At 46.4% G+C, this 16,876-nt stretch overlaps 1 protein-coding gene across 1 annotated transcript in view; it reads right to left on the bottom strand.

The window, feature by feature from the left end:
* LOC135370523 (uncharacterized) overlaps positions 1–16,152 on the bottom strand; it is a 35,610-nt gene extending 19,458 nt beyond the window's left edge. Inside the window, exon 1 of the mRNA XM_064604299.1 lies at positions 16,104–16,152. Within this exon, the coding sequence (XP_064460369.1) occupies positions 16,104–16,152 (49 nt within the window). The remainder of the gene's footprint in view (positions 1–16,103) is intronic.
* Between the last annotated feature and the right edge of the window lie 724 nt (positions 16,153–16,876).

A 16,876-nucleotide genomic window follows, 5' to 3' on the forward strand; every position in this document is an offset into this window, starting at 1 on the left:
ATCACACATGTAAAAGGCGAAAGGGCGAATTTTCAGAATCCAAGGAACAACGAAAGATAATGCAAAGATACTTCGACACTCATTGAGTATATATTTCTAAGAACGTGTTAGGAGCACCATCAGTGCCCTCGGATATCTTTTGTTTATGATTTAATACCATTTGCAAAAATTCCCTCCCCTGATAAAGTATCGTAATGATTCTCAGTAGGGGTTAGGGACGGAATCAAAAACGGCTGATTACCAGACATATATCAGAATATCAGACATTGTTGACTCTGTCCCGAACCCCTGCTGAGCGTCATACCGATCAGCCCAAACAGCACACAATATTGGGCACATATTGGCTGGTCATTGTCGATACGGATCGATTGTCGATTGAATATGGGACCGGTTCCGCCAAGATTTCCCCCATATTGGCTCAAACTGGGCAATATGGGGGATATTGCCTAGTGTGAGCCAATATGGGCAATATGGGCCCCATATTGTCCGTGTACACCCCATATTGACTGAAAATCTAGATAATGGCACGTACCCGTGTTGCACAAATGCCCAAGCAGCATGACAAGATTGGACATGGAAGCGTGTGAAATGCCTAATCCAATCCGTCGCTACATCCAACAACTTCCCGCAGATGATGCATATTGTTAAAAATACATACGTGGCAATCCCATTATAACATTCACTACAACTCATCAACTCAAATTCCACTTGCTGGAAGCAGCCGCCATCTTACTTCGCGATGCCAAGGCCAATCGGTCGAACCGGCTGAGATAATCGTCGTTTGAGCGAAATCACGCGTCCTACAACTGATGCGCATGCGCGACAGTCGGATTGGACGTTTCCTAAGGGCTAAAATGTCGCTGGTTCCTCTAAGGATAACGGAATTGCGACAGATCAAGTAAAAAAAAGTTTGATAGAAATGGGTGGCTCTTCTGAAAAGCTTTCAAGTTACTACAGGGTTGCTGAGGCGTATGTCAGTCACCGTCACGGAAGTGTTTCGTTCCTTTGTACTCTTGGAGCGGGTTGGAAATTTTTGGTGCATACACTATTGCGATCCCAATTAAGGTTCCTAGGGATGTTTGGAATTGGTGGTTACTGCGACTGCCTGGGTACTTCAGCAAGACGGGCATGGCACCTGTTGTTCGTTTTTTCGGAGATGCGGTGTTGTTTTTGTAATGCTATGCAACATGGATCAATAAGAAGATCTGCAGAAATGAAAAAAAGCAAAATGAAGAGAGAAGTAATATCTGTGGTGGGTATTAAACCAGATAAATCTTTCTTATTAAACAAACTCTCCGTTGGCGTTATCATGAAAATATTGGCGCAATATGGGCAAAATGGGCTTGCCAGTATGGGCAGCCCATATTGGTCCAATATGGAGCCTGGTTGCATTCCCCAGATTGTCCCCTATTGGCAGCTCATATTGGACAAATATTGGTAATTGGTAATCTTGGCAGCCCATATGGGTCCAATATTGGACGAATATTGGCGTGGCGCAAAATGATCGATTCGAAGTAAGATTGGAAATTACATTCAAACGACCGTCGGTTCGGACACCAGTTGGCCGTCTATCGCTATTTCGTCTATTACGTCGGTACTTAACGAAATGAATTTCAAAACTGTATTCGGTGACTACATCATAAAGTTTGGCAAAGCGAGAGAAATGTTGTTCTGGCATCAGACAGTTTTTACCGCAACCAGCCTGAATGTCTATGGAATTACCTAGTATACGCAATGACATAGTGATGTGAGGCCGTATAGGCTCGCGCGATGCTCGGGGGGAGGGGAGGTAATGAAAGACAGATGACATTCTCCTTGAAAGGCGACGGGACGGCGTGCCATCAAGGCTCCCCATCTGGAAGAAATTACCAGAACAGCCATTTCGAGCGATTCGATAGAACACGACGGCGGCATCAGAAACTAATGGTAAATGAGGACGGCCCGGGAGGACGAAGCGAGGGACAAACGAGTTGTTCTATAGCCTATTTCGGATAGGTTGAAGAATAACGTGCAAAGCGAATCGCTTTGCAGGCCAACTGCGGCTTGTTGCACTAAGGATTCCGAAGGGCGAGTGATTGGCCGTCAATTTGGCATCTACGAATCTAACGCAAAGAAACCTCAGACGCTTTCAGACATATGTCGGCACAGTTCCCTTAGAAGTCGGCCCAGGACGCACATTCCCCCAGGGCGTCAGTCGTGACGTTGCCCACATACGTGAGGCCGACAATGGCAAGCCCTATCACCACCACCACCACCTAATGCAAAGAAACTAAAAGAGGAAGAAAAAGAAAAACGCATGCACTGCAATACGGTATACACTCTGAAAGTGAACATATTCGACACAAGTGTGTCTGGTTGGGTGAGAACTATGATAGTAACGGAAATCTCCAACCAAGTTACAGGACGTCCTGTAACTTGGTTGGAGATTTCCGTTACTATCATAGTATACACTCTGCATATTGATGTGGGGTGCGCACTTGTAGCGCATGCTTTCGTTATATTGAATCATGAGAAATAGCAAAATTGTTTTGCTGAGATGGGACAGTTCCCTTTATGATGTTTGTTTGTACTGACATTTGCTAGACACAAGATTCCGTACAACAATATGTCGTCATCCACAGTAACCGAAGTAGCATACATTGATTGAAAGTGGATTGTTTCTCTCTGAGACTAGTCCAAGTATAAAGACGCAGTCGTCATGGACGTACCGTAATTCTTGTTCATGTTACAGAACTACACAGTCTGCACTCCTCTTAACAACGTGAGTATACTTATGACTGCAGTTGTATAAGTGTTTGTACGGTTAGATACGGTCAACGTGAAGTACGTCTAGCACTCAGAGCGCGCACAAAAATTTTAGACCGTATCTTCGTTGCCGATATTTTCTGCGGCTCGTACAGCAATCTCTACGACATCAACCAGTTAGGGTGACGTAGACCATACACTTTTGTTGTTGTTGTTGTTTGTATTCATTATGGAATTTTTATTTAAAAAAAAGCTAGCAGAGCAAAATAGATGCCGTTTTTGCAGTTGAGTTATGTGGCAAGGCGTACAATCTGTCATCGAAAGTATGTAAGTACAGGATCAGTTATTAGCTAAAATTCATTAATTAACTCTTCAATTATGGCATCAATTATGGCATTTTGCGCAAACGCGATGCAGCCGTATGGGAGATTCTTCGTAGAAAGCTATTCTATGTTTAAAAAACCGTTGAACGTACACGAACGGTGATATATCTGTCGCTGAGTGTAGCTATGCAATGAGCCGAAATATGAACTACGTACTTTTCGAGCGCAGAAGTGAAGCCACCTTCGCCTCACCTGGGTCTATCTAAACAATAGATTAGTTCACGCACCAATCAACTCCATTGGTCCAAAGTGGTTGACCCTTTCACGTGTGGGGGGGGGGGGGATATGTTTATTAAGAAAAAAAGAAAGAAAAGGATTCCCTGTCGCTCCTTCGGCGTTCGAAAAGTGCAAAAATCCAGAAAAGAGCGCGTGCCGTCCGTTAAATATCCATCCCTGAATTTCGGTACGCACACGCAAGTGAGCTGCAACCGAAAAGGCTTGCCTCAAGAACGCCTCATGTATCGCTGAGCTATCATAGAGCTGATCGTCACTTACTCCTGTCATCACCGTTGCTCAAAATGACCTGGCCCTCTGACGTGAAATGACAGCTTTCCCTCCCTGCGGTTGCTGGTGGTTTCGGTTTCGGCATATTTCCATATTTGAACTCGGGGTTGGATACTTTAACGCACGCACGTATGTCATGATTTAGTCGACTTGGAATAGCTTTCAACGAAGATAGTCTCTAATTCTGTTATCTCACTTGTGAATAGAATCCCCTAAGTAAATAGATCATTATTGAAGTAATTTGTCAGTTGAATCACAATTGACATAAGATAATTAGTCATCTTCTGGTGGCATTCTTTCTACGAGAGGATGACCGCACGGACGTACATCTCAATTGCAAAAACGACGTCGGATTGAGTGTTTATAAAAAAATGTGTAATGGATAAAAATAAACATGCTCTATAGTGTTGCGACTCAAATTAAGTGTGCACGTGCATAAGAACGTTTCCGCGTTGTATTCTTACACTTGTGTGCCACGCTTCGTTCGAGCCTGCGAGTTGTAAAGAAGCAAACGTAGAAATGAAAGGAACACATGGGTGCATCAACTTCGTCATGTATAAGGACCGACCTACCGTAAGAACTGGCGACAGAACCGTGAAGATGGAAATGTTCCCCAGTTCCCAACTTCCCATCTTCCTGCGGGTAAACGGACACCGCGTCACCTTTAGTTACTGAGGCATTAAGAGGGTCTGCAGGAGATGCAAGTAGGAAGGTCACTATAAGGAATCGTGCACCACACCATTCTGTGACCGTTGCTTGGTGTTTGGTCACGCTGGAGAGGGCTCTCGTTCCCCATGCCGACGGTGCGGTGCCGCCCACGCGTCGGTGCACCACTGCACCAAGCGTAAGGCGTACTCGGAGGCTGTGAGTGTGTAGATTGCAGGATTTTCCGCCGCTACCATCGTCTCCGCCGGCACTGGGACCAGGAGCAGCAGAAGGAGTCCACGACACCCAGGTTACCTTTGAGTCGAATGTCGTTCTGAACACGGGGTCACCTGTTTTCGAAGATGCCACTTCACCTCCTGCGATATCCAAGGAGCGGAACACATGCGAAGATAAAGTCGAAACATCAGTTATGGAGACATCGAGCGCAAGCGAGTCCTCGTCCTCGGAAGAGGCTTGCCTCACCCGTGTAGACCAGCCCGCAGTGGAGGCCGTGCACCCTCTCCCGAAGCGGTTGGCAACATCAGTTCCAACTCGGATTTCATCAAAGGCCACAGTTCCCCGCCGTCAGGCTGCATCGACAGCAGTGGGAAGCGAAGATGAACACAATCGAGAGGAATCCAAACGACAATTGTCTTCGAGTGGTCACACGCGACGGAACAACTTGGGACCATGTCAAGTAAGCGTACAAAAGTGATCGAAGTTGTTGCTAGTTCAGCACTTGACAATGAATCTGAATCGGACTCGAACATGGACTAAGTGTCTCATTATTCTTATTATTATGAGTCTTCGCATAATTACGCTAAATGTTAGAGGGTTTCGTAACGTCCATAAGCAGATCGATATGTTGCATGGGGCTAGATCTGTTAGTTACGATCTGTTGCCTCTGCAAGAAACCAATTTTCGTTCTGTGAAAGATGTTGCGGAATTCAAGTCTCGTTTTGGTGTAGAATGTTACTTTTCACTCGGAACAGCCAAATGTGAAGGCGTTGGAATGATTCTTTTTTCGGGTCACTTTGTTTTCCAATAACTTTGTGCGAGATGATGTTAACGGGCGATTTGTCTGTTTAGATTCCACTATTTTCGGCTCAAGATATGGCTTCACCAATGTTTACGCCCTCGCTAAAAAAATGCCAGTAACCCCTTTTGACGTGATGTAGATGTCTTCATGTTCGATTCGCATGCCACCTGTTTCGTTGGAGATGTTAATGGTGTCCTCAATCCGGGCAGGGATGCAAGAGGCCCTGGGTTAGGGAGGAGAACATGCAAGTCCAGGGAACTGAAATGTATAATCGAACAGTACACTTTTAAGGATGGCTGCTATGCTTGCAATGGAACAGGTTCCAGTACACCTGGTCACTGCCTTTCACAGTCTTTCACGCGCCTAGATCGGTTTTATTTTTAAGCACATGCACACTGTAGAATAGTGGACTGTGAAGTTTTACACTTTCCAGCTAACTTAAGGAGCACCTCCGATCACCTCCCTTCACTGTTAAGCTCTACCCAAGAAAGATAACGGCGGGCATTTAACGGGCGTCTTCATGTTGGTCTGCTTCGCGAGGATAGCCTGATGCCTGAGGTACACATAAAGGTAAAATGAATCGTTGATCGATTCAGGTCAAGGAAAGATAAGTTGGGATATACTAAAGAATAAGAAATGTGGCGAAATCAGATCGATGAGGGAGAGTGAAAGAAAATTAAGGACACGATCCAGTTAAGAAACATCTGGCAGAAAATGAAAATCGTCAAAAGGGGAGGGTCAGCGACCCTTGTTATGCAGGATTATCTCGAGTTACAGCGAAACGCTATTACCGAGTATTAAGGCTATTATCCCGAACTGACGCAGTTGTTTGTAGCAGGAACACAGCAATCGGAACCCCGGAGCTGTTGCGGTACATTCGCAACGGGGAAATTGCAGGAAGTTCCAGCTTGCATGTAACTCAGGCTCGTAAACTCAACGGGCAGGTGTCACAGTCCCCTGCTGACATTAAGGACACATTTGTCAGCTTTTTCGAGAATCTCTTCTCTCGGGGGTTAGTAACCACACGGAAGAATTTCAAACGCAGCTAAGCTCGATTTCTGTCTAACTTACCCCAAGTTCCCGAAAAATGTAATGAAGGGCTGCTTAAAGCGGCCACTACAGAGGAGGTGCGGATAGTACTTCAAGGCATGAAGGCATCTTCCTCGCCGTGTTGTGACGGGCTCCCAGTTCAGTTTTATCAGTGTTTCTTCCCTGCACTTAGTCGCAAGCTGGTTAACCTAATTAACCAGTTTCTTGTAGTTCGGAATGTGCCACCATCTCTTTGCAAGGGCAGAATTGTTTTGATCCCAAAGGAGGACCAAGCCGACATTGGTAACCCACAAGAATGGCGACCCATCACTTTATTGAATGGCGATTATAAAATACTCGCTTCCCTGTTAGCTAGAAGGTTGAAAGGTTGAAGATAGATTTCCCTATGTTGTGTCCCCATACCAAACCCTGTCAGTGGTGGGTAGGAACATTTTTTCCTCGCTCTTGCTGACACGTGACTTAATAGAGTTTACGAACAGCCGCCTCATTTCAGGCTTGGTCGTCTCTTTGGACCAGAAGAAGGCGTTCGATATGGTTGAGCACACTTATTTGTTAGCGGTACTTGGAAGCTTTGGTTTTGCACAACAGTTTATAAGTATTATGTCCCATTTGTACGCCGACTTGGTGAGTGATTTGCTCTTGAATGGTATACGTACCAGAGAGCTTGCTGTATCGAAGGGGGTAAGACACGGATGTCCCTTGTCACCCATGATTTTTGTGCTTTGCATTGACCCGCTGCTGCGTATATTGAACGCCAATCGACAGATAAGGGGACTTCCACAGCCGGGGACGAAGGCCGCAGCGGCATACGGAAGACACCACTCTGTAACTGAGGGACGCCGATAGCCTATTTCATGTCTTCCGCGAATTCGGCGAGTACCCGATATGTTCGGGAGCTCTACTCAATCATCAGAAGAGCAAGGCACTTCAGCTTGGGGAGGTACTGGGTACGCTTCCTGACGGACGGACTTCAGAGCGTTCAGGGTATGCGCACCTTGGGAGTTGTGTTTGACAACAAAAGTGTTTCGCCACATAACTGGGAAAGCTTGTTCAAGAAAGCAGAACAACAGCTAACGATTGCGTGGAATTTCCAGCTATGGCTACAAGAAAAAGCGTACCTTATCAAACCAGTATTCTGCGCCAAGACGTGGTACATAACGATGATTAGTCATCCCCGAGGCTTTTCTGCACGAACCTAACAACACTCTGTCACTCTTGCTTCTGGGGTGGGAAGACGGAGCTTGTTGCGAGAGATGTGCTTCGGTTACCGACTTCACAAGGCGGGTGGAGCATGCCCTGTGTTTCCACCTTTTCACGGTTACTGTCTCTGCGACAAGTACTAAGCATACTTAGAGCCGGACGTTTTCAGGTTGAACCCGATTTGGCCCGAATTTATCCCCCGAACGACCCAGCAGGCAGTCGGGTTTAACCCGATTTCTACCGGTCGCAGCTCCCGTCCCGTAAGTTGGCTTTCCTGTGTAAGCTTCGCTTACACAGGAAAACCTGATTTGTTTGCTGTTTTGTGCAAAATATAAGGCGGGAGCTCGGCTCAAAATTGGAGGAGCGGCATTGCATGTAGTTTTCGTTTAAAAAATATCAGACTGAATACAGAAATTGTAACATCAATCTAAATGAAAAAGAAATGTGACAGCCTAAAATTTACTCGGGCTACCATATGCAAAAATATTTGCCATTATGAAATGTCACGGATGAAAACAGACGAGCGAGACGGCGAATAATCGGCGAGCGCTTTATTCTAGCTGCTTAGCTGGCTAACACAACAGCGGTAGCTCTTAGACAGAACTAAGGTAAATAATGCTCCGGCTGGGAGGTCACACGCTTTTATAAACAGGGGCGCACATTGTAGAAAGTGCGCGTTGACGAAGAAGAGGAAGTACGCTCTTAGAAATGATGGTGGTGGTGATGGTGAAAGGGCTTGCCGTTGTCGGCCTCACGTATGTGGGCAACGTCACGACTGACGCCCTGAGGGAATGTGCGACCTGGCCCGACTTCTAAGGGAACTGTGCCGACATATGTCTGAAATGAACTTCACCACATAGCACGCTCCTAGCCAACCATCATCCCGAATGACAACGTTCTCGCCCCTGATTTGCTGAAAACGGCAGGAGGAGCCTATTTTGTTCCATTATGCACGGCACAAAATAGGCCTAGCCAACCATCATCCCGAATGACAACGTTCTCGCCCCTGATTTGCTGAAAACGTCAGGAGGAGCCTATTTTGTGCCATTATATGCACGGCACAAAATAGGCTCCTCCTGCCGTTTTCAGCAAATCAGGGGCGAGAACGTCGTTTTTAAGAGTGTAGAGAAGCTTCTCCAAGGTCGTCGATCAGTCCATGAGATTGATGCGAGCAAAGGAACCCCAAGCAGCACAATGTACTGAAAGTCAGGTGCAATAGGGGTGGATGGTATGTGTCTTATCAATGTTCTTTAGTTTCACAAGTCTGTTCAAGGCATTCCACCTACCCGTCCACCCCTATTGCACTCGACTTTCAGTACATTGTGCTGCTTGGGACAGATGCTTCTGGAAGGATCGCTCGCTACAGCGCGGCGTGTCGTGGATGTCAGCCCGTCGCTGGACGCCTCTCCACCCGCTGCCGCTGTTCCATGTGGTCGCTTCAAAGATGATACGTGGCAATACTGTGATATTGTGTTCTTTAAGTGAAAATTACAATGTGTTTCATGTGGAACTTCATACTACTTGGGGATGAAAGAAAGTAAATGTGGGCAGTAATTTACCAATATAATCGTACTAAATACTATGCCAATACTAAAAATATTCAAGAAAATTGTGCATGCAAGTGTCTGTCTATGATTTCATTAGAGGGTCACGTCGCTCACAACCGAGGAACATAGGGGGAGGTTTCATTAATAGTTGGTTGAAGAGGCTGTGCGGCAATGTAGCATATCTCAAAAGTCTCGGGAGGTATTGAGTCTTGTCATCATTTCATTTGATTTCGTTTTATTGCACCTGAAGGCGCCCTATGGGGCATTATATCAGGGGGAGGGCATGGAACAACACGGAAATCCAACAAGAAGAAAAGACAACAAAGCAGGCAGAGAGCACTTCTGCGTAAGAAGCATACATAGTCAAAATATAAAAACATACATGTACAGTCAAACTGAAATGTGTACAATCAAACTAAAAAGAACTCTGTAATGGCAGATTGAAAGTGAGATCTAGAACTGATGGATACAATGTGAGAAAGTAGCTGATTCCAGTCTTTGATGGTTTTCGGTAAGTAAGAAGAAAGAAAGGTGGTAGCTTTGCAACGATAACATCCAACCTTAAATAGATGATCTGTTCGGCGGGTCAGGTGCAAGTACAAGACATGATTTAAGAAGGTGATTAGAATAATATATTTTATGGAATAACAACAGCCGGGAAATCTGACGCCTCTTAGACAAAAGTGGAAGTTCTACAGAAGATTTGTGGGATAAGACACTCGTGAAGCGCGATTAATTAGTGCAAATGAAGCGGGCAGCCCTATTTTGAATGCCTTCGATGGAGGTAACAGGAGAGGATAGGTGCGGGTCCTAGATTGCAGACGCGTGTTCCAGCCATGGACGTACAAGCGTAGTGTAGGCCAGGCGCTTTAATTTTGGCGGAGCCAGAGAAAGAGAATTACGTAAAAGGCCTAGAGAGCGATTGGCGTCCAATATTATCTTGTTGATATGGGCCTTCGAAGAAAGGCCGGAAGAGATAATGACACCAAGTTATTTTATGAATTAGACTGATTCCAAAGGTAGTCCTGATAATAGTTTTTTTTTGTTTTTTTTTTGTATACGGTCGATAAAGTTATCGTCTCTATTGGAACCAATCGCACTCGTGCGTGACTCAGAATCTTATCCACTGATTGGTTCCTGTTGATACGTTGAGACGCCAGCCACGTTATTGACGGTCTGCTAAAACTCTTTAGTGTGTAAGTATTAACTGTAGGAGCTTTGCGTGGAGAGAAGTGTACTTGCTTACATTTGTCTATATTTAGGGTCATGCACCAGGTCGAACACCAAGAGGCAATCTGGTCAAGATCAGATTGTAATGCACAAGTGTCATCACTGTCAGATAGTGTGCGGTAAACAACGCAGTTATCTGCAAACAACCGAATCTGAGAAGTTAAGGATACCGGGAGGTCGTTGAGAAAAATTACAAAAAGCAAAGGGCCTAAAACGGAACCTTCAGGGATTCCGCTGAGTACGGGGGCGGGAAGAGAGAGGCAGTCGTTGACTACAACTCGTTGGTACCTGGAGGACAGGATACCGCGCAGCCAGGAAAATACCAGGGGATCTAAGTTAAGTTGAGACAATTTCACAAATAACCTTTGATGGGGAACACGGTCGAAAGCTTTACTGAAGTTCAGAAATAAAGCATCAGTTTCGACATTCTTGTCTAAGTTTATGTGTATGTCGTTAGACCACTGTTTGGCAGAATGCCACTGTAGGCAGTGTTTAGCATGTTCATACTACACAATGTGGCCGTCCTCTATAGCTTTCGTCAACGTTAAACTGAAACAAATTTGGTCTCATTTCCAAGCGCAATGACAGCTACATTGGGGTAAGACAACCACATACATATAAATGGCCGGTTTCCTCTTCATCCTTATTTTCATGTATAAGTGTAGATTCCAACAGCTCGTCATGTGCTGTTGGTACTTTGTCAGAACCTTTGATATATAAGCCTGTCAAACACCGTGACCGAACTGAACGGTGCTTCCAAACATTGCATTTATTCGCGATGTACCTCCCTGAATAGGGCAACACATACCTCAAACGCTCTGTCTTCCGGTGCGGAAACGTCAACCAATGGCGTTCCCAGGAGATTTTTCAAAGACGCTAATAAAGGACACGCAGGAAGGGAAGTGGGGGGAGCAGTGCCGTGACACCAAAACTTTCCTGAAAACGACGGTGTGGCTTGGAACGGCGAAGCGATGATTTCATAACAAAAATTTTAACAAATTCCTTGAATCTTATAGCAAAAGTGTACATTGTGTTGCAGTTATGTTACAAATCACATTCAAATTATGTTCCGCCGTTGATGTTTAAGTGAAAAGAATATATGCTTGGCGGTCATGGTTACACCTATAAAGACAACGATCGCAAGCAAATAGGGAAAAAAGAAAAAGAAAAAAGAAACAGCGGATGGGGCCGATAAATCTGGACGCAAGATCATTATGTTGGCACGTCGACACTGAATACAATGAATACACTGAATTCAATCTGATCCAATCCAATTTCCCGAAAATGTCGGTGCCCAGTGAATACAAGTAATATACAGGGTGTCCGGTGAGAAAGTGTCGTTGAATTTCTAAAAATAAGCTTTACTTAAGAAAATTTATGAAACTACTTGGAATACAAACACAAGCACTTTTGCCACATATTGAGGCCGTTTTCCCCAATTGAACTCTAAAATTAGGTAACCAAAGGTAACGTTTTTCTTGGCGATTTCGGAAGCCGATGGCCATAGCACACTATTCCAATTGAAATCTCTGGTGTCTCCTGAAGATTTCTGAAGACATTTGATAGGGGGGCAGAACGTTACTTGGCAAGGCGTGCTCGATGAGATTTGGGTTTCCGTAAGCGTTGGCTCTCGCTTTATCGAGACAAAGTGGAAACAGCCACTCTTGATCGAGGGCATTACCGCGGTAACCGACGTTATCAGTGGCTGGGAATTGCAAGCATGCACGTTGATAAGGGCGGAAGACGTGATTGTGCCCTTGCTCGCGTAGAAGGGAGGGTATTTGGATGAAGCGAAAAGTTCCGCAAACAGGGATATCAGCGAGCGCGCCTCGCACGGGGACGGCTTTGCGACTGTCAATTTTTTTCAGGTACCCTCTGAAAAAAAAAAAAAAAGAAAAAACGTGATTTCGAGTGGGATAGTGAGCTATGATCATTGTCTTCCGAATTCATCAAGAAAAAACGTTACCTTTGCTTGCCTAATTTTCGAGTTCAATTAGCAAAATTAGCTTAATTAATGCGTCACGCGAATACAAACGGCCTCAATCTGTGGCAAAAGTCTCTGTGTATTTATTCCAAGTAATTTCAAGTAAAACCTATTTTTAGAAATTGAACGACACTTTCTCACCTGACACCCTGTATTGCTTGGATAGTCTGGGATTAATAACGAACTGTATTTTGGACTTGAAAACCCGAGACGAGGTAGGGACGATAGGTGTGTTTTGGCTCGTGATTGGCCAGAGAGCCCAAAAGTGGGTGGAGCTCATGATATAGTCTCGTCCCATTAACCGGACTGCGCGGATGTTCAGAGGTTCACATTGCTATGACTTCCTATAAATCAAGTGTCTATGCACAATTTTCACAGGTGACCTTGAAGCTCCAGACGCGGTAGACGGTCAGGAGCGGATATAGACGAAGTGACCGGATGTCCTGATCCCCTCCTCAATTTCTGTCTTCACAAAGTGTTTAGTTAACCCAGGTCGTGTGTCTAGCATGCTGTCCATGGCTGGACCCCGCGTTAGAAAAAATCCTGGATCCCTCCGGAGCACGGCCCACCTTGCCCCCATCTCGGCACGCCCATGGTCTCAACTGTTGTAGCTGTCACACATCGCCAATGCGTTTTCCCGGGTTTCGAGTCATAATACAATTTATCATTCGGTTTTTATCACGTTGTTTTGTGTATTGTGACGGGACATTGTTGTTAGCAAAGGTCACGTATTCTGAGAGACGCCTTCTTTCATTACAGCTCTGCAAATACGTCACTGCGACCATGCAGGGTGGATTGTTCGCTGCATTACTTGAAGCTGGCAAACTCGTACACCTGGTAATGCATTATATATTGTATTGATATTCTGCATTGCAAATCGGCCGCTTGAAGATTGACTTAATTAGGTGGGATGCGTCACTAGGGGGCCTTCTTGAAACCCGAGCAGATGCGAAGCTAATTGTTATATGTAACCAAAAACAACTAAAAAGCACATAGTTGCATACCCACGGGAAAGACCCGCAACACACACAGACACACATACCTTTTCATCTGCTTTAACGTAATGGATGAAATAGTTTTAGATAAAGTCCTTTAATACGGGTAATTGGATGTTTTATCAGTATGTTACCAAAGTGTTATCGTCCTCCCCCCATGTCAATCTGCAGAGCATCGTGGGCATAACACTCGCGGATTGTCCGTGAAGGGTCATTCGGGTACGTCATGCGCACGTCTCTGTGTGTAGCTCGTGCGATGAGTAATACTGTTTCGTACATAGATGGGTAGAAATCCAGCGAACCGGTCGTACAGTTTTCCTGCAAAGACTCCTTAAACGTTACTAGCTACCTTAGCAACGATACAGCTATTACCTGAGTACGTTGCCGACGGAGAGAGGTTGGTAGAGTCGAGGTGTCATGAGCTCGGGGAGCCTCTTTTTTTCGTACTTCTTATAAGAGTGGAGACTGATTGATAGGCGAGATGACCAGGGGTGCGTTACTGGCGTTCGCAGGTGAGAGCAGCTCGTCAACGTTCCCAGAGCAACAACGTGTCCGCGTGACCCCCGCCGTCACGTGCAGCTAAAGAGGTGTTGCTGGCACACCGTCGCTGCGCTCCTCGGTTACCGTCATCGGGCTGAGGGTGACAGACGACGGGAATCTTAGCGTCATTCATCGCCAGTAAGAATTGCGAGAACTCAAACATGGCTCAGCTCGCGCATATGGGCATTGGTGAAGATGATGTGGTTCGACAGCTGTCTTAACTATGCCGTCGAGGGAGTTTAGGGAGGAACCTTCGTCCTCCCATTTCTTCCTCCTGTCTTCTTTGGTCCCCCCACCCGCATGAATTGACGGATGTTGCAGAGCTCCGGCTGCTGTTCCATGAAACTTACCAGGCGGCAGTAAAAAAATATTATTTTGAACTCTTGTTTGTTGGAGACGCAGGAGCCGACAAGCGTCTAGCGATGTGCGTCGAAGCAGAGCGGCAGATCTAGCAGACGACACTTGGGGATCTCTGATTGGCTAACTTATATTTATAGGCCAATTGTAGAACCACCTTCATGTGTGTGAGGCCGACAACGGCAAGCCCTATCACCACCACCACCACCTTCATGTCAGCGCATAAAGGGCAACTTTATTCGATAAAAAGAAGGATGACATTCAATGAAAGTACTGACATTTCTGTTACTGAAAAGATTTCTAATTTTTTGAAGCCGCAAAGAGGCATCCGATCCGGAGAGTATCGGCATATCTGCGTCGCGGAAATTGAAAAAGAAGAGGACGCAAACGTGGTGGTGCTTGCGATTAGGCTCGCCGTTGTCTGTCTCACAGAGGACGCAAATGACGGTTCGTTAGAATCACTTTGCTGGCAGTGGCAGGGTGTCGTCATCCAGCTAGCGGCACAATGACGGTGACGAGCTGCGATACGAAGCGACGAAGCCGAAAAGTGCGTCGAGTTCCCTTTCACACGCAAAGCTATGACCAATTTCCCTCTTTGGGTTCGTGCCAAGAAGAATCGACTCGGACTTGCGCTGGGCTCGCCACATTAAACACCTTGAAACTAAAGTGTAGCGATGGCTCCCCGCAATTCAACATCTTTCTGGCTCAGGATGGGGCTGTGATCACCGTTCCCTGCTCGCAGTTCACGCGGCGTTGGTGAGGGCGACTGTGCTTTACAGCCTTCCTATTCTGCACAGGATATCAACAACATCATTAAATACCCTTCGGTCCCTGTTTGCTCGAAGCCTTCGTCGCTGCCTCGGAGTCCCAAGAATGCCTGAAAAACGGCAAGTCCTGGCTGAAGCTAGTCAACTCACGGTTGAAGTTCTACGTGAACGTGAAACGGCTCGACACTTTGTACGTTTGCGTGCTCACATTCCGCGTCACCCGCTCGTCAGGAAAATTCGATACCGCCCTGAAAGCGACTTCTATCGAGTAGCGCAGAGGACACTCCAGATTCTGACTGGCTTTATAGCTAAGGGCATTATACCGCCGGAAGCCCCCTGGTCTCTGCCGATACCGCCGACTTACGTAAGCCTTCTGCACCTTCTGGAAACAACAGATCAGGTCCCCCCTCAAGTCCTCCGAGCCCTTTTCTACCTTTTTCAAATTTCAAAAAGTTTCAAAAGTTTTCTACATTTACGGCAGCATATACAGATGGCGCATCCCGAAACAACAAGTCCGCCTCAGCATTCGTCATACCATCCGAAGGCGTAGTGCAAGGACGAAGCCTTTCACATCCAACCTCCTCAACAGTTGCGGAATTCTATGCCATCCTTTTCTTTCTACAACACATCGCTGATTTTACCCCGCGGGAATGGGCAGTCTTCACACATTCCAAATGTGCATTTCAAGCTATTGAAAATTCCGGCACACGAGGCCCATCCGCACCCCTCGTCACAGATGTGTTAATGGCTTTCCACACTGTCTACGCAGCAGGCCACAGGCTAGTTAGTGGGTTCCAGTCCATTGTGGTGTCGTGGGGAATGAGCAGGCCGACAGCGTCGCAGAAGCAGCAATCTCGCATCGGAAACGGACCAGTATTGTTCTGCTGAGAGGCGACCGCCGTTCCATTCTGCGCCGCCTAGTGACACCCCTTTCTTCCCGCCAATGGACAACTGACATTCTGCCCCCATCTATGTTGAGCCGAGTTGATCCAACGCTCGCTTTCCGCATGCCACGAAACACCTCTGGTCAAGATGCTGCATTAATACACCGAATGCGACTCGATGTGGCCTTTACAGCCCAGTGGCATTACCGCTTGAGACAAGTTGACTCTCCCACCTGCTGCCACTGTGGTGCTCTTGAGGATCTGGAGCACATTCTTCTTCATTGCCCCCACTACCAACCTTCATGAACCGTGCTCCCCGAGTCCGTTACTCAGCTGGACTCTCCCCCCTTCTCCCTATCGAATTGGTCCCTGGCCCAATCCAGCCCAGAAACGATCTGCGCTCAAAGCTCTTTTGACATTTCTGAACACCATCGGACTTCGATCGTTATTGTGAAGGGGCTCATTATTTTATTCCCCACATCCCCACCAGCAATGGGGTAGAGTATCGCCTCTGGCGATGAACCTCCCCACTCTCCATCTCAAAATAAAGTTGTTGTTTACGAACTATGTTTTCAACACCGTTTCGGACGAAGTCCTCAGCTTTTGGGCGTCGCCATGCTTTTGTCTGACCCACATTTATCAAGCTTGCCTTTCTTTCTAAATATCATTGTCCTCACTGTGTTTTACACATTTTGAGCAAATGCTCTGCCGTCTCTGTATTCCGTACGATCTGTTGGACAAGCGATATCCTCAAGGGAATTGTCAAAAGCTGTGGGGTGCGACAGAGGGGCAGGAATGTTTTTCTGTATCTCTCCTACTTCCAGTCACGGCTGGTGAGAACACAGTTGCTGTTCGCAGGGCGATAGGACATTAATTACGAAAGGGGAACCGAGCACGGTGCCAGGAGAAAATTCTGACGGCAGCTTCCTGGGACAAGCAACTACAAAACCACCGACGGCCACGAGGCCCGAACGACGGCGACGAGGGTGCCCGAACACCCTGAAGA

This window comes from Ornithodoros turicata, chromosome 10 (genome assembly GCF_037126465.1).
Source record: "Ornithodoros turicata isolate Travis chromosome 10, ASM3712646v1, whole genome shotgun sequence".
Classification (NCBI taxonomy): domain Eukaryota; kingdom Metazoa; phylum Arthropoda; class Arachnida; order Ixodida; family Argasidae; genus Ornithodoros; species Ornithodoros turicata.